The sequence below is a fragment of the Aptenodytes patagonicus genome, chromosome 3, assembly GCF_965638725.1.
Source record: "Aptenodytes patagonicus chromosome 3, bAptPat1.pri.cur, whole genome shotgun sequence".
NCBI lineage: Eukaryota > Metazoa > Chordata > Aves > Sphenisciformes > Spheniscidae > Aptenodytes > Aptenodytes patagonicus.
Genome location: NC_134951.1, coordinates 54170469 through 54197211, shown reverse-complemented (window position 1 = coordinate 54197211; position 26743 = coordinate 54170469). Strand labels below are relative to the sequence as shown.

The following is a 26743-nucleotide window of genomic DNA, read 5'->3' as shown; positions in this document are numbered from 1 at the left end:
TAAGCAGACACTGCCAAGACTATATGGTGGGTGTGATGTGAACAAACGTCCACTTGGAACTCAGATGAGAGCGCTGAGCTTCTCTTTACTCTGGAGCAAATCCAAGATTTGATTGACATTTCTGGTTATAGTCTATTACAAAATCCAGCCTGTTGGATTCTCATTTCACAGCATGTATTTGCTGGTGGCTAAAAGTAGCATTTCACATGGTAAACGCCTGCTGTGTTTATGCTTCTGGTGTTCATGCAAAACCAAGTCTATTTTACCAGCCAAGAAACATCTGATAGGAAAGAGTTAGGAGTTATATTAGGAGAAATATTAGGAGTTTTGGGGTATGTTTTTGGGGGGGTTGGGGTTTTTTTAATTAAAAAGTATTCATTGTCCTCCAAAAAATAGTTACATTTTTCCCCTATCCTTCGCCGGCCAAAAGCACCGTAAGAGAGTATTTTGTTTAGCTTTGTAGGGCCTTCAGCCAAACTTAATGGTGACAGTGGATAGTTATGACAACTCTAGGAGATAGTGTTTGCTGTCTGAAAAATGGAAAAACCTGCTTGTGGAAAACTTAGCTCAATTCAGAAAGTAAAAATGGTCTCAGTGCATTTCACTCAGTAGGGTACAACTCAAGTTATGGTGATTAGCATTTTTGTGGGCACAACTTTATAGTATCTTATCTTTGTAAACTGCTGTGTCAAGTAGTTGGCCAGAAACACCTGCTTTCCTGCTGTCCTTCTGTTGCGTTGTACATCACATTCCACATTAGGCACACTTGTTGCAGGACTCCTTTTATATCCAGGACCCTGGCCTAAACCTTGATTATCCCAATTACGAGTAATGCTGTAGTGCTTCGGAGCACTACATGTGCAGAGCACGTTGTTCAGATACAGAATAGCACCATCCTTTTGAGTAACAGAGTAAGAACTTCACCCCCGAAGAATTTAATAGGCTTAGATACTACAGTGGTGGCAGGTATGTGGAAATGTAGAGTATTGCTTTACTTGTTGGAAAGTGTTCTGCAAACATATTTCCTCTGAATTTAATAGAGAAATGTTTTTAAAATCTTTAATTGAGTAGTTAATTAGAATTTCCTAACTGATCAGGTTCTTGAGGTGTGTCTAAAGTTGTCATTAACAAGTTAAGTTGAATCATCTTTATTTACTGCTTCTACTCAATAATAGATATTTAGATTATCTTCCTTATATCCGTTGTATAGCTACAAAGTATTAGGTCTAAAGTAGTGAGTTCTCTGTATGTATAGGAATATAGATCCTCTGACAGAAGTTCAGCTAAATTATTCAATTGTAAATTCTACCATTCTAACATCGATGGATGTTTCATGAATGTTATAAAAGAATATGGTTGCATATATGTAGGGATTGAGGAGCAGAAACGATCACCGAGTATAACGTCTGTTTCATAATACACTCTGGTATATGTGTATTTCTGATGGTATTGCTATGTTTACTTAACTCAAAATAATGTGACTAATAAACACTAAGATCACACACATACTGTAGAATTTGTCCGATATACCTGTCAAAACCATTAAACCCTTGAGCTGCTAGAAGCAATGGCATGGAAAGTGGGATAAATTATTAAAAAGCCATGAAGTACAATATGCAACGTTGGTGCAGAGAAGATACTTGAATTCAGAAATCAAACTGAAGTACAGAACAGTATCTGAGGGCACTAACACTTTTGCTAAAGGTTACGTTGGATCATTTTTCACTGTTTTCCTACAGATCTCACGCATATGTGGACCATATGGATGGATCATATTCGCTTTCTGCATTACCCTATAGCCAGATGTCTGAACTTCTGAACAGAGCCGAGGAGCGAGTGTTGGTCAGACCAAATGAACCACCACCGCCACCTCCAATGCATGGAGCCGGAGATGTGAAACCTGCGCCTCCGTGTGTTAGGTACGAAGTGGTCAAGCCACATGCGGATTTATTGGGGAGTTTAGTTTTCCATCACCCCACTAATAGTCATTAGTATTATCTCCATGCAGCCCAGGCAGTACACACGTCCTAGGGGCTATGTCAGTCCACAGCCCGGACACATCTGCAGCTGCAGGGCCACGCAGGAGTTGGAGAGAAAGGTCGGCATCTAAACCCCGTAGGGTGCCATGGTGGAGACAGGCCTCACCTTGCCATTAATATTGCAACTATGTCGCCTTCTGAGTTAAATGGCAAGACAAATAACTGTATGGAAAATGTTTCTGTGAAAGATGTTGGAATCTCAGGATTCAGCTTTGGAATTTTGGAAATTTGGAAATCTGAAATTTGTACAACTGAGCTGTGTTTCAGCCTACATGAAAAGAAGAATATATCGCAGGAAGACAGTCAGCTGTCAAAACTATATATTCATCACATTTGCTAAATTGCAACTGCTTTTTTTTTTTTCTTCTTCCCCCAAGTGTTTTTATTTTCTATTTCTCTGTGCCTTTCCAGAACTGGATACATACTTATTTTCTAGAGTGAGGCTCTGGTTGTCACTCCTCTGTTGTTTTATACCCAAAAATCTTACTTTATGGTCAGGTACATACAACTTGGAATGGAGGACGGTTAATTTAGGCACGGTTGTTACATCAAGATGTTAGTCTGTTGAAAAGGATGTCGTTTTACTGTTCAGGAGATTATACACAGAAATGCATAACTCTTTAGATTAATTTTCCACAAGAGCTGAAAGAAATCATTTAGTGGTCTCTCAGGAAAATAATTTTACTGTTACCTTTTGTTTTCTTCAATTCACCTATTCATTGCACTATAATGAGTATCTAGCAATGAGCATCTCTCTGTACATAGTAATTGATGACCTTTGATATTAGCCTCACTCATCCTGTCATCAAACCTTAAATATGTATTTCGAATGTAACTCATCCTCATTGCTTTTACTGTTTTACTTTGTTTTTAAAGTTCTGTGAATCGAAGCAGTTAATCAACTGCTAGTTCCCTCACTTCAGAAAAATAATTTGGATTTACTTAGGGATGGGAGGGGAGAATTATACTAGTATAGGAAACCTTTGGCAAAGATGCAGGTTTGTATAAGAGCATAAACTCGGTTAGTAGCTGAATTTGAGCAAAGGTCTGTTGGAAGACTGATGCATGCTCCATACTGAGAATTAGATTTCCTTGTATACGAGGTATGAATACCTTGAAATCATCATAGTACATAATGCTCTTTAATGTCCAGCGTTCAATATTCTTAAGTTGCAGAAGTGAATCTCTATTTTTTCCACTCTCCAGCTCTAATAACTTTGTCCTGTTATTGGATGTTTCAGTTCTACTACTGGCTTGGTAGAAAATCGTCCTCAGTCACCAGCAACAGGCAGAACACCAGTGTTTGTGAGCCCTACTCCTCCTCCTCCACCACCACCACCTCTTCCGTCTGCTTTGTCAACTTCATCATTAAGAGCTGCAATGACTTCCACCCCTCCACCCCCAGTCCCACCTCCCCCACCCCCTCCCACAGCTGCTTTGCAGGCCCCGGCTGTGCCACCTCCACCAGCTCCTCTCCAGATAGCTCCTGGAGTCCTACATCCAGCTCCACCTCCAATTGCTCCTCCCCTAGCACAACCCTCTCCTCCTGTCACTAGAGCTGCCCAGGTGTGTGAAGCTGTACCCGTTCACCCAGTTCCTCCTCAAGCTGAAGTACAGGGACTTCCTCCACCACCCCCACCTCCTCCCTTGCCTCCTCCTGGCATTCGACCCTCCTCTCCTGTCACAGTTGCAGCCCTTTCTCACCCTCCTCCTGTTCTGCACCCTCCTCCCACAACCATTGTCCCTGGCCCTCATGCCCCCCTAATGCCTCCATCTCCACCATCCCAAGTGATTCCTGCTCCTGAACCCAAACGCCATCCTTCAACTCTTCCTGTAATCAGTGATGCTAGAAGCGTTCTGCTGGAAGCAATACGGAAAGGTAATGTTTGGCTATTAAGGGGCAAAAAGAACGGTCTCGGAAACTTGCTAAATACATGTTAGCTTTGAGAGATGGAGTGTTTCACATGTGTAAGAAATTAGTTTAGAGGAACGCATCTTAAGTCTGTTTCTGCTTTCTGTTCTCTACAGCGTATGCATTGCCAAGTACAGATTTTTTTCAATTTGTAATTGCACTTATCAGATGTTTGGTTTGGATGGCAAAACTGGTTCTCTGTGGAAGTTAGATTTAAAAAAAAAGTACACGTGTTTATAGATGATCTGTGGAGATTCTCTTCATTTCTGCTAACCTGAAAAATGTAGCTGTTTCTGATAACCTACAGATTGTGTAGAAGACAAAAAAATTGTTTTTCACAGACTGTTAGATAAAAGCAGAACAGATCAATTGGCATTGGAATTTTGATCATATATCAGTGTATTACAACAACATATAAATGACATTCAGAAATCATGCTTCAGACTTAAAGCTGTTAAGTATCTAAATCTTGACATGTCTCAATGCAGTAGTGGAGCAGTCTGTGCACTGCAAGGTGCCCCGCTGGCAGAGTGCAAGTGAATGGCACAGGCGCAGGGCAATGTTTTCTTGGTGATCTAGCGAGGAGCAGAATGTACAAGCTGTACCTTTCAGCTTATGTGCCTGCGGCCAGAAAAATCCCCACTGCACTGCGAGTGCTGCCGTTTGACTGTGTGGTATCTTTGAATAGTTAATCTTTCTCAAATGTTTTGAGTACTACATTCTTCTGTTTTTCCCCTGCACCTACAACACAGTACAGAATCTGTATGGTACTGTAATATCAATAGATAGGCTATAATACGACTTCAAACTATTTTTAAAGTATCTATATGCACATGAATTGATAACATCATTGACTCTAAGGAGGTGTCCACAGCAGTTGAGTACAACAGCGGTGCATGAACATTAGCAGAGAATGTCAGCAAAAAACTTAATAAAGGAGAGCCTGCTGGTATAATTTAGGTGATTCCCGAAAACACTTTGGACCAAGTCGTGCACAAGAAACAAGGGCTCGGGTTACCACAGCTTAAATTCCACTAAGGACCTGTGCTTGCGTTGCCTGTCAGTTGACAACAGAGAGTATTAAGTACAGGATGTACGTATTTAGACTGTGTCAGTCTGTGGTGTTTCGAGTATAAAACCAAAATACATAATCTCTGTCATGTTTTTAACTAAGTTACTGGATTTAACTTTCTCACACTATCGGTATGTGTTATTTCTCCTTTGTGTTTGATCTTTAAGTAATACTTTATCCCAAAACAGATCATTACACGATCAAAACTGAGTTACAAGAAATCCTATCTTGTTAGGATACTCAAATAGCTATAACTTTGAACTGAGACCATGAAGAGAGGGTATAAAAATTGTTTGGAAATGCAAGTAGTAAAATGTCTTAATCACTTACAGTGGTTCTAAGAATGTGGGAGTGTTTTTAATGGGAAATTGGAAGCAGGATATTACAGTAGAAGGACTGATGATCTAGCCTGCCATTGCAATTCTGACACTCCTCTCTTTAAAAACTTGACAGAACTTTTGAGGAGGACGATGTCCTCAGCCTTTGTCTTTGCTTGCAAAGCGTTTTGTGAATCATGAGCTAAATACTTTGTATAATGATCAAGGAGGAGAGTAACACGTTTGTGATTTGATGTTCTTTAGGTATTCAGCTACGCAAAGTTGAAGAGCAGCGTGAACAAGAAGCTAAGCATGAGCGCATTGAGAATGATGTCGCTACTATACTTTCTCGTCGCATTGCTGTTGAATACAGTGATTCAGAAGATGATTCAGAATTTGATGAAGTGGATTGGTTAGAGTAAAATTATTACATTGCTGTACACTGCAGAATCGAATGCTAATGTCCATTGTGGTGCTTGTTCTTTGAGAGTTTGATGGTCATTTCTAGTGTTTTTTGTATTCTTTTCTTTACATAATTAATCCATGTTTTTCTACTTTTCAGTTTACAAAAAGCTCCTAGTGCATCTTTGAAACTAAATGTTTTACAGTGGCTTTTCTTACACATCTTTTTTGAAAGAACATACTTTGTTCCAATAGACCACTAAGTATTAAGCATGGGCAGCTGTTGGTAGAGTAGCAGTTTCAATTTTTTGGCATATCTTAACTGTGCACTTTGTGAATTTTAAGTTAATGAAGGCAACTGAGATTGACATTCCAAGGGCAGCTGTATGTACTAATGAGCCTTATTCCACTTCTGATAGTGTTTTAAAACATTAAACCTAGCTCTAGCTATCAAGAGAGCACTGCCTCAATTACATCTGTACACTAAAAGTACATATAGTTAGCAGCACTGAACACACTGAAAGGAAAATGGATCTTTGGGGGGTTTTATTATTGTTTTATTGTTGTTTTTTAAATAATTATGGCCTTATTTGAATGTTTAGAGATTCCCCTTCCCTTCTTCCCTCCCAGGTACATATTGTGTGGTACTATTTTTGCCTGCATAATAAAAGTTTAAATTTTTTTTCCTTGTGAAATCTTTTGACTTAAACATGCTGTGTAACTTATGTAACTGTTAAAATAACGGTTTGATTTAATAAATGGTTCATTTTAAATGTTCCTGGTTGTTGCTTTCTCAGTGAAGCCTGCTTTTCACTGGTATACCTGAGGGATCCTTGGATTTCAAAGATTTAATCTGTGGTCTACAAAGTTACAACAAATATTCTGCACTTGATCTAAGGACCCATATTAAACAAGAAAACGTGTATCATCAAATGGTATCTATATGCATATCTACAAGAAAACCCTGAAATATTACTGTGATCCATTAGTTTAAAAAAAAATAAATTGGAAGCTTTTGGCTTATATGATTTAGGGTTGTTTTTTTAAAAAAATCTTTACCATCAATGTATCTTGAGAAGAGAAGAGGAGATGCAGCAGTCAAAATCATGGTTAATGAAAGATGACAAAGAACGTGGGTGATATTGCAAAGTCATTTTTAAGTGCTATCTAGCAGCGTACTGCATGTTGCGCAGGGCTTTTGTGTTTCCCTTCTCGGGAATAACTCCTTCAGGTCTGAGCACATAGTCAAAATCCTATTGAGAAGGGAAGCATGAGAGAGTGCAGGAGAACTCTACCTTACGAACTCGTTCCTGGAAGATGGAATCGTATAATAGAGGAAAACAAGTGTTGAAAGTCAGAACGAGATTTCTGAAGGTGGAACACGAAATGTTCCGCAGCCTACAGAACGATTTAGAGAGGCATGTGGTTTTTAACCTACTCTTGGGACTGGGCAAAACTCCAGAGGTACAGACTGGAGTAGGAATACCCTACAGCAAGCCTTCCAACTTCACTGTCACCATCTCAGCCTCCACTATAATTTTGTATATGGCCTACTATATTCAAGACTGTTTCCAGTGCAACAGTAATGCCTTTGTTGTGTTTGTGGGAGAAAAATCATTGTCACAATTTGTGAACCTGCATCTTTATAACTATGGCTGCAGTTCTTCTCTATACGCTATTCTCTTTGATAGTTGTCTTCACTATAACGCCATCTGGTTTATTCTGCTGTTCTCAGTTAACTTTCAACATGTGAATTCAACTGGTGAATGGAGTTACATCCAGTTGGCGGCCGGTCACGAGCGGTGTTCCCCAGGGCTCAGTTTTGGGGCCGGTCTTGTTTAATATCTTTATCGATGATCTGGATGAGGGGATTGAGTGCACCCTCAGTAAGTTTGCAGACGACACCAAGTTGGGCGGGAGTGTTGATCTGCTCGAGGGTAGGAAGGCTCTGCAGAGGGACCTGGACAGGCTGGATCGATGGGCCCAGGCCAACTGTATGAGGTTCAACAAGGCCAAGTGCCGGGTCCTGCACTTTGGCCACAACAACCCCATGCAGCGCTACAGGCTTGGGGAAGAGTGGCTGGAAAGCTGCCTGTCGGAAAAGGACCTGGGGGTGCTGGTCGACAGCCGGCTGACCATGAGCCGGCAGTGTGCCCAGGCGGCCAAGAAGGCCAATGGCATCCTGGCCTGTATCAGAAATAGTGTGGCCAGCAGGAGTAGGGAAGTGATCGTGCCCCTGTACTCGGCACTGGTGAGGCCGCACCTCGAATACTGTGTTCAGTTTTGGGCCCCTCACTACAAGAAGGACGTCGAGGTGCTGGAGCGTGTCCAGAGAAGGGCAACGAGGCTGGTGAGGGGTCTGGAGAACAAGTCTTATGAGGAGCGGCTGAGGGAACTGGGGTTGTTTAGTCTGGAGAAGAGGAGGCTGAGGGGAGACCTCATCGCTCTCTACAACTACCTGAAAGGAGGTTGTAGCGAGGTGGGTGTCGGTCTCTTCTCCCAAGTAACTAGTGATAGGATGAGAGGAAATGGCCTCAAGTTGTGCCAGGGGAGGTTTAGATTGGATGTAAGGAAAAATGTCTTTACCGAAAGAGTGGTGAAACATTGGAAGAGGCTGCCCAGGGAGGTGGTGGAGTCCCCATCCCTGGAGGTATTTAAAAGACGTGTCGATGAGGCGCTTAGGGACATGGTTTAGTGGGCATGGTGGTGTTGGGTTGACGGTTGGACTCGATGATCTTAGAGGTCTTTTCCAACCTCAATGATTCTATGATTCTATGTGCGTCCTTCTTAATAGCTCCTCATAATGTTAAAAGAAAAGATGTCAGAAGCACCTCTGCACGAATACTTGGTTGTGTTTAATCTAGGTGTTTCCTTGGATCTCAGTAATCCTGAATTGCCAAATGTGGCCCAATAAGTAAATGTGAGAGATCTCATTTACACAGCTGGAAAGGATTGATGTCTTCGAGCAAAAGTGCAGTATACACACCTGCAGCTGCCCTTTAAGCAGGGAGCCAGATCTACACTTCAGGCAGCTGAAAGAAGAGCTTGTGCCTAAACTCCGTGTGTAGGTAGTTCTGCCATTCACAAAATTACTTCTCAACTGACGTTTATACCTGTTCCTTGCTGAAGTCTCTAAACTCCTGATTGTCCTGGTGGATGTTACAGACAGCAGCCTACATTGTCACTTAAATGGAGCAGCAGCGCGTCTGTGTCCGGGCTGTAACTGTTCCAAGTAGAGGATCTCCTCCTCACTGCACCATCACGCCTGCGCTGTAGGTATGCTCTGAGTGTGTCCAGGTGCTGTGAACTGGGTGTAACTTGCCTAAAGCAAGGAGATGAGTTAGCAAAAAAAAAAAAAGAAAAAAAAAATTTAAAAAAATGAAACCAAATAAAAGCAAAAAGGCCCTAACGTGACTGCAGCTATCTCATATTGGACTTGAAGGTATAAAAAAAATCCTTATTGACAAATGGTTGTTACTGACCTGCTTCGCCGTCCTGGTGATTAATAATATCCCTTCCAAACCGGTACCTAGGGCAGACAAAGCACTCACTTAATATGTCACAGTCACATGAAGTAATGAACCTTGTCTGAGAAAAGTCAAGAGTTAAATTCAGTTAACATTTCAAAGGCGGGATTCTTGGCCTTCTGCCATCGCTACAGCTTTCTGCCATAGCAACTAGTCTCCAGATAGCAATAGCGTGATTCACTAGTAGCGAGAGGTGATTGTTGAATTTGAACATTTGCATTTATAGATCTACTCCAAGCGATGCATTTGCAGTCTCGGTGATTTGTGTCCCTCTTCCTGTGGTCTCCAACTGCCCTTCTCATTTGGTGGAACGCTGTTCAGAGGGCTGCTGGGCTATTCATGCCAGTGATCAGATGCGTAATAGATTATTGATTGCTTTGTCTTGTAAGGTACTAAATCGAGTCTTCTGTATTGAACTGTTTATAGATTCTGTTGTTTACTTCTGTACATTTACAGCAGCTGGTTAAAATCAAAGGCTCAAAGTCCACCACAGAAATAACGTGTCAGTAATGTTCAATATAAGTGACGAGAAACCTTCGTTCAACTTCATGCCTTTCTTGAACTGTAATCTGGGACAGTTAAAAATGATCTACCTCTCCTACTGCAAAATGGGGAAAAAAAGAACAAAATAGAAAGCGTAGAAAGAAGAAACAAAAGGTACTCGGTGGCAGAACCGGAGCAGAAGACCAGGGAGGTGCAAAATTGGTCACTCAAGGATTTTTGTCAAAAGATAAAGTAGTAACAATGATGCAGCCATCATGGACAGACCAAAAATAAATAGCTAAATGGAAGAGAACAAGCACTGAAGAAACAAAAATGACAGACAATTCTGGTTCTTTTTTTAGTGTTACGTTGTGAACAGCAACCATTAAATACTAGGTATCATTAAGGGATTACGTAATCTGCAATTAAATTGGGATTAAACAAGCAGGAGGCATTTTGAAAAGAACTTCAGTCGATAAAATCATCCTTCCCTGCGCATGGCATAGGGGTGCGCTCCTCAGCATTCAGGTGGACGCTGATGTACCATCATTGCCTGCCTGATGAATGCACAGACCAATGCAGAGTCAGCTTCAAAAGGTGCCATGGGACCTGAGCGTGCAAACAGGTACCGGCGGCCCCAGTTTCGTTGCGATGGGCATTCCTCACAACGCTGGGACCATCTCGGCTTGGAAGCAGCTGCCACCCCTGAAGCGCATCCCCGCTTGCTTTACCTGGTGGCCATGAGCCCTCGGCCTGCTCCAAGGATGCAGACAGAAACGCGGGCTCTGTAGAGGGCTGCCACATCTCAGTCTCCCCAGCCCATGGATCACCGCAGGGAGCGGGGAGGTCAACACCAGCTTCGGAGCATGGTGCAGAAACCCCTGCCCAACAGCCAGGTACAGCTCTCTGCAAAGTTGCTAGCTCAAAGCAGCGTACCCATAGCAGTACAGCACCATGTCAGCAGTCCGAGCCCCGAAACCCGGCATTTGCACAAACTAGAGCAGTTGCAAGAGGAGACACTGAGGCAAAGCCTCGCCACAGCCTCTGCAGCCGAGGTCTGCGTCAGCAAAAGATCTGACAGGAATTTGACTCGAGCTCCATCAAGTGTCTGCTCTGTCTCCTCGGCTACAGGGTAGAGTGGGAGAGTTTTACTCTCTCTCATTCTCTTTTGCAGGTGGCAACATTAAACACCAGGAGAGGACTCACAACTGGAGGCTAAGGGCAGCAGTAGCGGTCTCCCTTTTTGGGGCCACTCAGCTGCTTTTCCCCTCTCCTTTCCACTCCTGACTACTTGTCGTGGTTTAACCCCAGTTGGCAACCAAGCACCACACAGCCGCTTGCTCACACACCCCCCGGCGGGATGGGGGAGAGAATCAGAAGGGAAAAAGTAAGAAAATTCATGGGTTGAGATAAAAACAGTTTAATAATTGAAATAAAATAATAATAAGAATAATATAATAAATATAATGAAAAGAAAAACAACAAAAAAGAGAGGAATAAAACCCAGGAAAAACAAGTGATGTAACTGCTCACCACCCGCCAACCGATGCCCAGCCAGTTCCTGAGCAGCGGTTGCCACCCCCCGGCCAGCTTTCCCCCAGTTTATGTACTGCACATGACGTCACATGGTATGGAATACCCCTTTGGCCAGTTTGGGTCAGCTGTCCTGGCTGTGCCCCCTCCCAGCTTCTTGGGCACCTCCAGCCTTCTCAGTCCATAGAGCATGGGAAGCTGAAAAGTCCTCGACTTAGTATAAACACTGCTGGGCAACAACTAAAACATCGGTGTGTTACCACATTATTCTCATGCTAAATCCAAAACACAGCACTGTACCAGCTACTAGGAAGGAAATTAACTCTATCTCAGCTGAAACCAGGACAGTACTTTTCCCACTTGAACGATTCTCGGGGGCGGTACCCTGCCTGTAGAAGACTTTTCACACACCCATTGTGGCTGCAGCTGGGATGGACCTTACTGATTCCCAGCTGCTTCTCGGGTACATCATCAGCCCTTGGTAGACATTAGCGCCCCCCCATCTGCCCCTTGAGGTGCTTGGGATAGTGCTCCCTCACCCCATCCAACCGTAATCAGCTGGGGTAGGTTTAAGTGCTTAAAAAGCAGGTTCCTGGCAGCCCAGCTCGTTTTGACAGCACACATCCAGGGACTGCTCCCGTGAGCGACTTGGCTGTCAGCTCTGAGGGCTTAACGAAGGTCTGGCAGCACGCCAGGCACCTGCGGAGGAACAGGTGGGGGACGGGAACCCCATCCCAGCTGCTGCTAGAAGAGGACACATGGACAAGCCCTGGGAAATGGGCGCTGGGTACGGACCAGACCCTGCGAGGCTGGGGCTGCGCACCCCATCCCGTTCCCGTTGGAGCAACAAAGCCTGTGCTTTTTCTTTGACCTCTGCCATGCTGCGAGCAGACGTGTTTCCCCCTGCTGCTAGCCCCTTTGCCTGGAGGATGGGTTCTGCCGCCTTAGTCATCGCTTGCGTTCCCTGACTGCCAGCAGCCCCTGACAACAGCATCAGCAACAGCCTCTAAAGAAAATTGCATCTGTCCCATTTCTTCAAAATTCTTATTTTTAGAGTACTCGCAAGCTCTGGGCGGTTGCTCCAACTACCTTCCTTTTGGCAGTTGGAAACATCTGGGTACGGATCGGAGCAGGTATCAAGCATCTCTCACCAAACAGGGCTGAATATTCCCCTCCTTATGTTTCTTTCGCTGATGGTTCAATAGCTTCACTTTCAGACAGAAGATAGCTGAGGGCCCCCTCTACAGACAGGTTGTTTCTGTTTTCCATCCCCCCCCATTTTAATGCCTTTAATGACAGAGTGTTTGTTATTGCAAAACCTGTGTCATTTTAACAGAGCTTCATGGCAGTATCACTTCAAGAAAAGCTTCAAAAATTATCTCCCTCCAGTGTGGTTTTATACTGCATTTTAGCCACTTCCACTCCTCTGTGAGGCATTTTCTTCACCACAATTTTAAAATCTCAGAACAGGACTCCTTGGGGCCCCCCCGGTTGCTCCCATGGAGCAAGCACCCATGCTCAGTGTCATATTATCACAGCTTGATTTTGCACTTCACTGCTAGCCAAAAATAACTCCAGCAAACTGCCCAAGACTTCTAACCTCATGAGAAAGCAGCTCACAGCCCGGGTGTCGGCATGCCGCCGACAGCTTTAGCGCTGCCCCTTTGTGCCAAGCAAACGGTGTAGGCTGAATTTTCCCAGCTGCATTTTGGCAAAGCCAAAACCAGTTTGTAAGCATCGCCAGCGGGACACATGCCAATACGTGCAGGGATGCGGGGGGCCGTCAAGCAGCCTGGTCTGGGGCTGCCCTCCCTCACTGCGCCCTGGAGAGGGATGTGTCTTGTGGGTTTTAAAAGCGCAAAGAAGTTACCGATGCTCCCAAATGGGACAGGCGTTGCCCACGAGCCAGCACCGTTTGCTGGCCAGCGGGATTTCTGGCAGTAATTCAGCAGTGATTATTTAGAAGAAAACACTAGGATAGCTCCTTTGCTTCCGTATACTTTGTTTTCTGCACGGCCGCTGTGCCCCAGAGCCTGCCGGGAGGCATTACCATGCCAATGATTCATCTTCGGATGAATCAGAGGTAGAAAGCAGCAACTCAGCCCTTGTCCCCCCCGCAGGGAAAGCCCAGCTGTGGAAGAAACCGAATATACCTGGGCTTCCCAGGAGGCTCCTGCAGGTCACTCTCTGTAGATCTCTCTGATGGAGATCTCAGAGGTCCCATGGAAAAGTTACAACCCTAAATCCAGGGATTTTCAGGCCAGGCTTGGATGCCTCTTTGTTTTTTGAAACCCTTCACTGACTTGCTGCCTCTCTGGGGCTTGCAAAATCCCAGGGTGTGAGGGTCTCCAGAGGACCCTGCAAGCGTGGGGTACAGCCAGCCCGGCTCCCACAGCTGCGGCGCCGCTGACTTCATGCTCCCTGCAATCAGGAGGCATTTTTTGGGAGCATCGGGGCCGAGGCCCTGCCCCAGCGGTGGCCCCAGTACCCTCTGCCACGTGGCCTGGGCAGGTCCCACAGGGGCAAACCGAAGGGGTTCGTGTGGCTGCAGCCGCATGTGGCCATCACCCCGCATTCAGGCTAAACAAAAGTCCTGCTGGAGCACCCTGCCGTCATCCACATCAACTCCCAGCGTTGGCACGGTCAGTGACACCTATAAGGAGGTGTTTAACAGAAGTCTGCTGGCAAAATAGCCTCCCAACACGTATGGGAGCGATTACTTTTGCATTTTCCCCCCGATTTTAATAGTCTTTATACTCTACATAAATTTCATTAGCTGGATTTATGTGGTCACTAAACTGCTTGATACAGTATTATATTCACAGTGGGAAACTATTTGCCATTCTGGTGAAAATGAGCATTTCCTAGTTTTGTCAGCACAGAGAATTACATTATCAGGGAAATAATAACCAGCTGAACTGAAGGAGGGTTTGATTCATGGTAATTACTGATTATATGCAGATTACTTTATGGCTTTAATTCTTTGGTCTCCCACTGTTTGCTTGCTAAACCTCTAAAAGAAGAAAAGGGAGCGAGCGTATGAGCGTCTTGTTTGTAAGGTAAATTACAGAACCTAATTTGTTGATTACATGAAGGGAAGCAGAGCTCTGCACAAACCGGGATGGCGGCAGGAAGGAGCCGGCAGCGAGCCACCCTTGCATCCATCGCTGGCCGCGGCCACTTCTGTGCTGCTCTTCAGCACCCAGTTCACATCCCCACGACTGCAGCCCTCACCTGCGCTTGTGGCTGGTTTTACCGGGGCCATGGCAGGAGCTGGCCCCGACGAAACACCCTCAAGCACAAGCGAGGGCATGTGAAGGTGGGTCTTTGCTTCTCCAGCCTGCAGCCCCCCCCAGTCTGTCCCTTTTCTGCTTTCACCCCCGTTCATCAGGTGGTGGTAAGAGGGTGTATCAATTAATTTGTGCTCAAAATGCCCCTAAAAACACTTCTTCCAATTAAGTGCAACAAAAAGGCCCTTGCAAACCTTCACTTTTAACTAGCACCATGCTTTAGAACATCAGAAGCTGGTTAGCAAACTACAGGCTGCCTTTGACAGAAAGCTGCCCAAAAATAGAGTGGCACATCGCCGCCTTTTCTCAGCCACTCAAGCCTTTCCAAAACAGCTCTTCTCCTCTTATTTCCTACAGCAAACCTTCAGCAGGCTCACAATCCCTGGAGATAAAACAGGCCTTTTGATCATATATACTATTCTTAGCATTGCTGGAGCGAAATTTCAGCCCCTGCTCTCTCAGTAATGGAGAGATGGGGAGCGGGGCCGTGCTCCTGATGCCCCGGCTGCCTCCCTGCTTCGTTGGGGAGCGCAGCCATGCCCGTTGTGCCTGGGCAGCGTGCTGACTGCTCGCTGCATTTATTCTTAAAATACATATCTACACCCCCTTAAGTGAAAAGCGGGTTGCTGGGGTTTGCATCCAAAAATATCGCCCCACGTCGGAACAGGCTCAGAAGCGCGGCTGGCGGCTCCGTGCTCCGCAGGGCTCGGTGTGCTTCACTGCAGCCGCTCCCATGTGTGCTGGCTGGGATCTTCCAGCTGCGAGGGCTTTATCTAATAGATGAAAGGGAGAGAGAGGGAAAGTGCTGTAATTACCAGCACGAACGACAGCTCTCTGTGCCAGGCCTGCCTGCCTGCGCCCCCAGGGAAGGCAGTGCAGAGGAGCAGGGGTGAGCAGCACCCACCGAACCCATCAAGGATGGTCCGGAGCGACACTTGCAGCCCATGTGAGCATTGTCCCTATCGTGGCACGGTGCAGGGCCGGATCCAGACTCTGGGATGGAGGGTTGGCACCACCAGCACCCCCATGGGAGCCTCCAGAAAAGCGCCCTGTCCCCTTGGTTAGTACCAGCCATGATGGCTTTCCCCAGCCCGCCCACGGGGCCATGCTGTTCCTTCAGTCCACATTATCGTCCTCACTAGTAGAGATCCCCCTCCCGGATGCAAAATTGGATCCTCGGCTGTTCCCGAGTGCCCCATCAGATGAAACGCCCTGACTGTGCCCCACTCGCTGCAATGAGCAGCCCCACTCGTGGGACAGCGTCTTCAGAAGTGGTCCCCATTCCTGCCATAATGTCAACGGGGATGTTTTAGCCTTTCTGTTTTGCACAGGGAGAGCTGAAGGCGGGCAGGTGGACCCACCAGCAGACTTTTATCTGCCTGTGCAGGACGGCCACCTCGGGATTTCTGAACTTCTCCTTCTCCCTTTGCAGGCCATAAGCCTTTAGAAGAACGATATACACCACTTTGCGCTGACCAGTAAGAGCTATTCATCCCCACATTTACCACCTTATTTCTCTGCCTTCCTTCAGTGCAAGAATAATAATTAAAATGTAATCATAACGAAATAAATATAATTAAGAGAGCTGCTTTCCTTTTGGTTGTTTGCTATGGAAGGGCTGCTTCTTCCCCGTCTGCCCCTGTTGTTTCACTCGCACCCACCATGGGCTAACGTTCGATCAACCACCGCAAATTAGCAGGATGCAGATTACGCCTGATTTCTGTGCCGCTGGGGCCTGGAGGCGGCGTGCGCGGTTTCGCTTTGTCGCTGAGCTGGCTGCCCCCGGGGCTGACCATAAACCACCTCAGGCCACGCTGAAAACCAGCTGGGTGACGCCATTTCAGACGCGCCGAAGAAAGCCCGAAGCCTCCAGCGCTGCCCCCGACTCCTTGCCCGCAGGCAGCCGCCGCAGCCGCGGGGCAGGGCCCCTCCGCCGAGCCGGAGAGGCGCATCGGGAGGTGGCAGCATTTCCCCGCCGTGCAGAGCCCGGCCCGGAGCGGGGGCGGGCGGCGCCCCGCCGCCCCCCGGCAGGCCGCTCAGGCAGCCGGAGCGCTCGTTTCAAGAGAAAAGCAGCCATTTTTATTACTTTTGCTTTCAAGGCCCACGTTTGGCATCTCATACTGTCCATTTACCACTTATTCCTATTTTTAGCTCTCCCCTTCTTTTCTTCCCCTTTTTTCTTTCTTTCTTTTTTTTTTTTTTTTTTAAGAGGCGGGAAGGAGTTAAAAGAGGCAGCAAAAAGGCAGCAAACTGCCTGCAGCAGCCGGAGCAGCATCCCAGGGTCTCACCCGAGCGTTGCTGGTCACCGCAGCCCCAGCGAGGACGGGCACCGAAGGAAAGGGCTCCCAGGTCACCCGTGTCACCCATGGGATGCTCGCTGCAGGACCAGGGCCCCCCGCCTGCTCGAGGGGATGGGGGCTGGATGTCCCCAGCGGGGGCTGTGGTGGGGCCCCCCCCAGCCTCCTGCTCGCCCGGGGATGGGGGAAAAAGCCCCGCAGGAGTCCTGCGAGAGCCCCCAAAGCGAGTGAGAAATCCCTCTCCTCTGGTCATCTCGGAAAGGGAAGGCGGCACTGCTACCGCTCTGTGAACAGCTCCGCACCACGGGCGGCATGAAGCCCAGGCGACCCCTGAGAAGGGACCTGCAGGGGGCTCAGCACAGCAGCCAGACCCGCATCTGCCTCTCCGTGCCCCGCCCCGGGCCTGCTGCAACGCAGGCTGGGGTGGGTGTCACAGCCCCACCATCCCGGTCTCCTCCAACTACTGGAAAGGCCAGAAACCACAGGAAAAACAGTGAGAACATAAATTGGGGCTGGTTCCTGTAGCAAGAGCTCTCAACACCTTTCCTTTACAGGAGGCAGCAGCCTGATGTAGGTGTGATGCCTGTCTGCTCCTCCCTGATGCAGAGCAGTTGTTCCTCCGGGGGATTTAATCAATCAGCCCATGTCCTGTCATCTGCACAAAATGCTCCTAAAACCCAAAGCATTTCCTTGCCCTCAGTGCACCAGCTTCAGCCTCCTGCAGACCACAGATCAATTCAGATGCAAGGGAGCTTGAGAGCACCTTAAAAAAAGCACCCAGACGACTTTGGATAACCTGAGATCTCTTTTCCAAAAGGAGCCATGGCGCTCTGGAGCCCAAGAGGTCATTCGGAAGTGCCTGTGCCATTTCTGCCAGTGGGGCATAGCTGGTTCGAGAATATTTCCCCTTGTTTGCAGAAAGCTCCTGAGCGGAAAAACACCCAGCTCTGCCATGGGAAGGGGCACGAGCAGCCATGCTACTAACCCACAGACAAGGTCCAGTGTCGGTAGGCCCTAGCCAAAGCCACTCTCCTCAAGCACTACCAAAAAAAAATAGAAAACAGCCTCATCTCTTATTTCAAGAATCTCCTGGGACATTTCCAAAGGCCTTCGTGAAAAACTGTGACTGTGGCTCTTTTTGTAGCCGTAGCCCAGCACTGTTAATCTCTAGGATTCAGGTATAGGAAGGCGGGCGGGACGATGCTGGCATTTAAATGCACAAGAGCAGCAGAGCCAGAGGTCACACCTTGATGTAAACTGGTCATAAACCAGTCGGAAGGATGCTGGTCCCAGCAGAGTAGCAGCACAGCCCTCAGGCGCAGGCAAAGGCACTGGGAATTCACCCAGGTGCTAATTACTAAATAAACTAGACTGGCCAGAAATGGCAGAAGGCACGTGGTATAGGATAAGTGAGCTGTTCCCTAAGGATGAGCAGAGCACCACTCACACACAGCTATTCCTCTGCACTGAAATGGTGTTTCTGCAGATGCCCTTACCTGCCGGAAAGCTGTGATCTTCACAGCACAGTCAACGAAACACAGGGGTGTTAAGGAAGGTTTAATTCCTAATAGGTTGGTATCATCTTCTATAAATACTTAAAGATGGGGTTTCTGTCTCATTAAGTTTCACTTACACCTGGCAAGTAGCGTAATTGCCAGTCACGCGTTTGTGAATTTGTTATGTCGCGGCGCTGCTGTGCGGGGCTTTACTTATGCATCCTTACCACGGCCTCAGGTTGTGGTGAAGCCCCTGTAGGACTTGCCGCTGCAGGGGCATTTTTGCGGGGTGCTGGGGCATGCCGGAGCCCTGCTGCTGTGGTGCCCTCTGCCTCTGTACCCCTCCCAGACTGACGTCCTTCCAAACCCAAGCCTTTCCCCAGGGCTGACCTGGGAGAAGGGGCTGAGGGGAAACGTCCATTGTCCCTCCTCCTTTTCTGTTTGCTTTTGCAGCATTATTTTTAGCGGTGGGCTGGTGGTGCAGGCCTGGCTGGTGCTGAGGCTCCCCAAGCAGCCTCCCGGCACAGCTCTGGCAGCAGGCACAGCCACTCGGTGTGTCTCCAGACGGATTCACCCTCAGGCAAAAGCATCCAGGGCTGCTCCTCTCACTTGAAGCCTCAAGCCCAGAGCCCTGGTTGTAGCCCCTGGTAACTTCATGCGTGCAACTAGCATGGCTAAATATCTCCTCCCTGATGTGGGACCAAATACCCCAATGGAACAAGTGCTCTAACGCCAGTGTCCACACAGGTTTGGTGGTGTCCCGCATCCGAATCCCACGTGTGTTTGCTGCAATGACACTGTTAGGCAATGCCACGGCAAGGTGAACCCTTCCAGCTCTCAGGCACTACATGGCAGTACTGGTCCCTGGGGCTCAGAAAGTAATTTTTTTTCCAATGAGTTTCCCTGTACTTTCCCTGCTCTGCGTGACCCTCGAGTGCAGTTTGGGGTCACACTACCAGTGCTGCCACCGTGGGCCACGGCCGCTGCGCTGAAACGCTGTGGTCCCGGTGACAGACAGTTTAACATCGGCCTTTTTGTTTGCACGAAGATGGCAGAGTGGCTCATACCACTGGTGGAGATAAGAGCTAGTGGAGGCTGCCCGTGGGTTTTGGTCTCCATACGCACCAAGAAACTAAAGCAGGCGCTTGGTGCGGTGCCTCCGTGCCCAAGCATCTCCTCGGGGAACAGGGGTGAGTGGGGCCACCCAGAGAAGGCAGGTCGCTGTGCTGGGGGGGCTCTAGGGAGCTCCTCCCCACCACTGCTAGCGCTCGTGGGTGCCCCGTCCAGGTCGTGCCCGAGAGCCGGCGCTGAGCTCTGCCATCTCACCCACTGTGGCAGTTTGTCTGCTCCTGGCGATTTGTCAGGTCAGGCAGCACGAGCGATCTCACACCAAGCCCCCCTGGGGCTGCCTCCTGGGGCGGACCCCTGCCCCAGGGCAGAGCCAGCCCTCTCCCCAGGGCGGCTGGCGGCCGTCAGAGCTCACCTCCCTCCAAGTGTGCATCTTTGCTAGGTACCAGGTGTTAGGTGTAGCACACATGCACTGCGCACACTTACAAGCTCCCACCAACTCACGAGTTGTTTTACGGTGTGCTGGATTGTTACCATCACGTAAGTGTTTGTATCGGGGGGGTGGAAACTGGGTCCTGGGCCCCGCTGCATTAGACACAACACAGCCATGTGAAAAAATAGTCCTGCCTGGAGTTGGCCAAAGCTGAGCTCCTAGGTCCTGGTTTAAGCATATAAATAGAGGAGCTGATGATGTGACAAGCTGAATGCCGGCATCTCCCAGAGATTTTGGAGGAGCAGCCTGGAAAATGGCTTTTATTCTTCTGTGGAAATGCTGGAAAGCAGGGAAGCATAGTTTGGCTGAAAACGTTTGCAGTACTCAAGAAAGCTAAAGTCTACAAATGAATTTTTGAATATCCGTTTCATCTGTAGGTATGAGACATTGCAAGAAAACGTATCTTTTCAATCAGGTCTTTGAGGACAGGTGGGCTGCCACAGGGGCATTTCCCGAGAGCATCACTCCGGTTAAAACAACGAGCATCCTACAGGCAAGCACACCAAGAAATCCCCGGGCTTTTACACGTTGCTGCCGTACCTGTCTCCTAACGCAAGCCTGGGGCTGGGGAGGAGCAGCCGGCACGGAGTGGCTCTTTCTACCCCTGGGAAGGAGAGGGGGAACAGCAGGGACGACACCGAGACCTCTCTGCGTCTCAGATTCGCAAGACAAGCCCCGACCTCCATCCGGGCAAAGCTGCTTGCCCGTGGTGACCGGCTCACAGAGGCGCTTCTCTGCGTGGAGCTGGCAGAATAGGCTATTTCATAAAAGGAAACCAGTGAGTATGTATAAATTTGGAGCCTTCTGCCCCACAAGACCGCCCACATGCGCGTGGGGTGGTGTTACTCCCTGGTTTGTGCCTGTCCTGCCCCTTTCAGTGAACCTGGGCAAACAGCGGCATGGCTGAGCTGCGGCACAAGGCAGCGTGGCTTCAGCCGAGAGGCCGGCCTGCTCAGAAACAAACATGTCTGGCAAGGCAAACAGCCCCCTGAGTCCCTTTAAATGAAACAGCTGATCCCTCTTTCATAAACGTTTTCATGCAAACAGCGGCGGCTGTACCTTTATCAGCGACCGGATATTGAGGTATCGGTGCCCGTGATTTCGGCAGCTTGTTTAAGGACAGATTTTCTTTCTACAGGCTGCAATAAATCAGGCCAATGATGTTGGCTGAATTACTAGTTTTCTTTTGGCTAGTTGTCTGCGGATTAGAGTTTTACTACCGCTGATAACTGCACATATTCCTGTGTCACATACCTTTCTAACATGAACTTTTGTAATAGTACGGAAAGAAAATGCGGTAAGAGTCTCCCCTCCCCTTCTCCACAAGGCAAAGCCAACACGAAAAGCCAGCTATAAAACAGTATGAACTCTTATTGCAATCAGGTGGTTGTGCTAAACATCTTTATTAACCTGATATTCACAGAAAAGTAAATGCTGCGGGAAAATATCAACGAGGGTAACATTTTATTTGGCAGTTGATCACACATGACTGCTACGTGCTTTGCTATGACCATTTTAAAGCCGGTTACCAGTAGCACTGGGTATGCGCAGCGGAGATAGTACAGAGAGAGTGCATTACAGATGTGCGCTGCCAAAAATGAAAGACCAATGAGTCAGGTCCATAACCCTAACCCAAACCCTGGCCATGGAGCAGGACCATGTTCGAGGGACTTGGCCAACCTACTCACTGCTGAGGATGCCACACTTGGAGTCCTGCAGCAAACCCAGTGCTGTGAATCTTGTATCCAGCCGCACCCACAGCAGAAATGTCCTTTTCAGGTAACAGCCATGTCTGCGCAGGCACTCGCTGCCGCACGCTGCCCTGCCTGCCCCAGAAACAAGTGTCTCTGTGACCCCCCTCACACCATTTCCACTGCCCAAGGAGCCTTCTGCCTTTTCTTCCTTCATTCAGTTCTTGCATCTCTTTGCACAGTGTGTCCATGGGATGGTCCTGGGACTCACGTGTCCTTAGAAAGATGCACCCAAGTGGCACCGGTCGTAGTGAACTTGCTCTGTAACACAGACCTTCTAAGCCATATAAAGGCTTTCAGTGAACAATTATTTAGGGTAGTGAATGAGTAGGGTTTCTGCATGGGGTGATCAGTGCACCACGCAGCTCTATGGGTGCTGGACAGCATCTGGCCCCTGATCCTTATTCAAAATGCCTCCTGTCAGCATCCCTCAGAGGGTCCAGAAAACTGAATTCTTGCCTTTTTTTTAACTAACAAAGTTTGACTAATTCAAACTCAGCAGTGTGAGCATCTGAACAGATTGCCTCCCCGCAGGTTTTCTACAAGGTTCTTTGTCGAAAGTTACTATAATTTAGATGAATGTCTACTGTTGTCACCAAGCCTATAGCTTTGACAAAGGCAGCTATTGATTTTGTCTGATGTGATCTATCCCGTATGAACACACGCAGCTTCTCACTTGTCAGCTTGTTATCTGCTACATTATTACGGCTCGATTCCCTTATTTGCTCTGTATTTACCAGTTGTAGAAGTTGGTGGAGTTGTTTGGCAATTTTGGGGACCAATCTTCACGAAGACTCTTTGCTTTACTCCAGTTTTCTCAGCAAAGCTTGGCCAAAATTTGTCAGAGGGATGGCATTATTTTCTGCTTGTTTCCACAGGTTCCCTGAATGGCCTGAGCAGAAAGGGAACCGGGTGATCCCTTAAGATCCCTCCTACCCTGACCTTTCTGTCAAAGCCATAAGGTCTGTCCTCTGAGGTTGCAGACACTGACTTGCACACGTATGCACATGCACACCTACCTTAATTCTGCTGTCAGACACCATTACATTACAATTACCATTAATTAAAATTAATGGCTGTTGTCCTAACGACATGGACTAGAATTTGACGCCGTTTGTTCATCCACATCATTATGATTTAATTTGCAGTCTCTATAGTGCTAAGCCAGTTGCTACAGAGCACGTACAACAGACCTGAGCATCTCAAGGAGGTTTTCTTCCACCACCTGCTATTTTTGGTAGCACCAGCCCCTGCTCGCTGGAGGCCCTTAACTCTGCCTGGCGAGCAGTCGCTCACACCGTATTGATGGGAAGGGCTCAGATCAGCGGCGGTGAACAGGGGCTGGCAGTCTGGTATTAGGAGCTCATGGTGATTCAATAACCCGTCCCTCCCATCGGTTGTAGATAACCTGGAATAAAGAACATCTCCATGGAAATCACTTTACTTGTGACATTTTTCCTAGACTGTTACTCATTTGTCACCAGTTTCCAAACCCAGCTTTAGCTAAAGAGGAAAGATGGTTTACTCCATAATCTTTTTGCACAGCGTCTCAAAGAAAAAGAGCGCTTCAGCTTGTACCTGCAGGTACAGCTGTCCTCAGACGGCTTCAGTAGTTTCTCTATAGCAACTTGGAGGTCAGCTGGGTGTAATCGTTATAGGAAATGTACCAAAGCACCTCCGACTGTGAGGGATGATTTGTAGCACTCCCTCCTAGCAATGGGCTTGCATGCAAGGAAGTCCAACAAAAGAAAACTTAAAAAGATGTGTATATATATACACATGCAAACTCAGAGTTCGACGCTCGATTAAGAAGATGCTGACACTCTGCAGGAAATATTTTGGGGAAAAAGCCCACCGTATTTATTCATAAACAATTCTGCTCATATGGGCTCCATTCCGGTGTCTAGACATTGTATGAATTGGGAGAAGAATTACTAGCCCTAGGAGGCCAGAAATACATAACAAAGTAATCACAGAGTCTGGCCTAAACAGAAGGTAGAGAACTGTAGTAGTATCTGACTACCTGCTACTCAAGTATTTGCAAACAGCAAATTAAAGAAGTACATGTGACTATAACAGTGACATACTAAAATAGCGCTGGAAGAGACCTCACAAGTTTATTCAACCTGTCGCTCTGTCTGGAGACAGACTCGTTCTCCCTGTGTTGTTCCTGGTGGATGGTTGCGACTTGCTGTGAGAGGTTTCCAGTGATGGAGGTCCCCACAACCTCCCTACACAGATTGTTCCAGTGCTCCTTTATTTCTGACAATTTTCCAGTGTCAAGCCTGACTCTTCCTCACTGTCATTTAAGCCCATCATTTGTTGTTCTATAAACCATGGATGCTGGATGCACAAGATTTCCTTCCACTTTTACAGCAGCTTTCACATACTGGAGGAGCTCCCCTGAGCCTTCACAAATGGTGAGGCGATGCTGTTGACCAAGCTCAGCTCATGATATTCCTCCATGGGTTTGCTACATGGCTGGTCACTCCTCATCCTGGATTTGCACTGCTGATTTTCCTGCAGAGTTGCTGTGCTTGCCCCTAATACACTATTTCCGTTTTTTTTCCCCGACTCTCTTTCAGACTTGACAAGATCATGTTGAACACCAAGTTGGTCTTCCAAGGTAACCGCAGCCCCTCCCAGCCGCCTGACCGCTGCACACTGAGAAAGTATTGTCCCTGCTCCATCACCCGGGTCATTTATGAAAATATTGAATCACACTTTGGCTGAGACAGGCACCAGTGAAACATGACTCAGTACATCCTCCTGCTCCGGCAGCACACCCCCAGTGGTTGCTCTCACAGGGGGCTTTACAGAGAAATTTCACCCAAACCAAGCTCTCCTCCCTTGCTTATGAGACTAGCTCAATGCTCTTGAGAGGTTATACAGAAGAATTAGGGTTTGTGTCAGGCTTTCTTCCTCCACTGTAGTTATGAAGGACATTTGCATAAAGCAGCTGTCATATTTGTAGAAAGAAAAAGAATCAAAATCAACTCAACAATGGGAGAAGAGGCACGAACAAGCAATAAAAAGGCTCTCAGGCTCTGCAGATTCACTGGTCACGCTGCCTACATCAGCTCCAGGTAAGACCTTAACAATTAAAACCAGAAGAGTAAAATAAACCATGAAGGTTTCCACTGTATCTCTCTACAAAGGAATATTTTCAAAAGCTAGAAACCACCACTGTTGGGTCACGGCATAAAGGAGCTTGCAGAAAGACGGACAACATCTATGTGATGAATGAAGTGTGTAAGCAGCTCTTGAGAAATGCAGCTTGATGGGAAACTGCACCAAGCAATAGTTCTCTCTCCTTTGCTTGGGGTGAACGGGGGGGACGGACCCGGTTAACCACAGCACAGTGAGCACATCGCAGCCGATCGATAGCCCAAAGTGCTGGAACAGACGAGAAATTGTTGCTATGGATTTATATAGGGTTATAAATTTTAAAGGGAGGTCACCTGAGAGTAATCTTAAGAAGCAGGGACAGCAACTTCTCTTCTATGTGGAAGCAAAGAGAGGTGATACTGGGACAGCAAAAGTTGTAAACATCATATTAAGGCATTTGGGAATGGAGAGAAGGCAAGATGATGTAATAGCTGGCTTAGGTTGTTTAAAAGATATTTTTATTGCCTGAGGGTGATACGTTCAAGGACATAAACATGGATTTCTCAGTCTCTGTTTCTGATTAAGAAAGCCAGCAAATTACAGACCACGATTGGAGTCTCTCTGAGAGGCAGCAAGACAGAGTGGGGAGGGATGCCCCCGAGCGGCACGGCACCACCACCTGTCCCAGACTCGGGGTTTGTGTGACCCGAGTGGGAGAGACCAAGACACCCACCTCCCTGAGGGAGCCGTGGAGCGGCTTGTGGTGGAGCTGGCTGCCGCAGCTCCCCTGAGCTGGGTTGCCCTCCCCAGCTTGCCCGGTTTGCCCTCTGTCCTCTGCCTCCTGCCCACAGCCGGGCGGCCAGGCCTGCGTGTCCGTATTAAAAGGGAGCCATCACCAGAAGTGCTGCCGCAGGGGAAGAGCATTTACCTCCACCAAAGGGTCTGACCGACCTCGCTGATACATGCAAAAGCAGCTCGTGGTGTGTTTTTAGACCAACCTGAACGTGCCTGCATGTTGGCTGTGCTCTGTAAGTGGGACTCCACCACTACACCCACGTTAATCTGTTCTGCTCCTACCCTGGCGCCTGGAAAAAATGATCCACAGGGCATTGCGCTGCCTATTGCACCCCAAAGGCAGGTCTTGAAGATGTCCTTCAGGTAGCCCAATGGCACGGCATGCCCTTTAGGATTATCCTGGCCACAAATCAGCACATAATGGTGAGGCGGGCTAAGCCTTCGGTGCTTGCTCCGAAGGCCTTAGGAGTGTAATATACTGGGTATCCTGAAAAATACCACTCCTGTTGTGTCTTTTCACCTCTGGCAGTAGGTGACTTTCAAAAGGCAGAGAATAAACTCCACCAGTTGCTTACAGATGCTTCTGAGGAGCACTGGGAGATGAAGCGAGCTGCAGATCTGATAGACCCAGTCATCTTTGTTTGCATCTCTGCCAGACTGGTCCATGGATCTCTCTCATATGTAGTTTTCCCAGGTGTGGCAAGAGCAGAAGTGGCACAGAAGTAACACTGTCCCCCTCGGAGCAGTCCCCTCCAAGGTGATGTCCACCCGACTCCTCACATGTGAAACCCCTCTGAGAGAAGCAGTAGCGCCATCTGAAAAGAGAGGAAAATGGATGAGTGTTTGAGGAGAGGCAGCTCACGCCAAGAGCAGGAGAGCCGACATTGTCACAGTGCCTTCAGGGAAGAGAGAAGGAAAGGCAACCTCTGGGGCAGAAATGAAGGTGAAAGGGATGTCAGGGCAAGAAGAGAGAGCGCTAGGAATAGCAGACACATATGGATGTTCCCAAAATGGGAACAGAAGACATGCATCCTATCCGTGTTTTGTATGCGAATACTTTGTTCCAGGAGCAAAATGACTTTTCTGATGTTCTTTGGTGGCTCCCAAGCAAATTTCACTGCTACCTCATTTTCTCATAGCATCATTTTCTGCCCTGCAGA

At 47.7% G+C, this 26743-nt stretch overlaps 1 protein-coding gene across 13 annotated transcripts in view; it reads left to right on the top strand.

Annotated features, from left to right (window-relative positions):
• The window catches only part of WASF1 (WASP family member 1), a 102936-nt gene extending 96417 nt beyond the window's left edge, over positions 1-6519 (top strand). For all 13 annotated transcript variants that reach the window (XM_076333406.1, XM_076333399.1, XM_076333405.1 and 10 more), the window contains 3 exons: positions 1740-1919; positions 3281-3918; positions 5605-6519. In XM_076333406.1, coding sequence (XP_076189521.1) covers positions 1740-1919; positions 3281-3918; positions 5605-5762 — 976 coding nt within the window. In that variant the 3' untranslated portion in view covers positions 5763-6519. The remainder of the gene's footprint in view (positions 1-1739; positions 1920-3280; positions 3919-5604) is intronic.
• The last annotated feature ends 20224 nt before the right edge of the window (positions 6520-26743 follow it).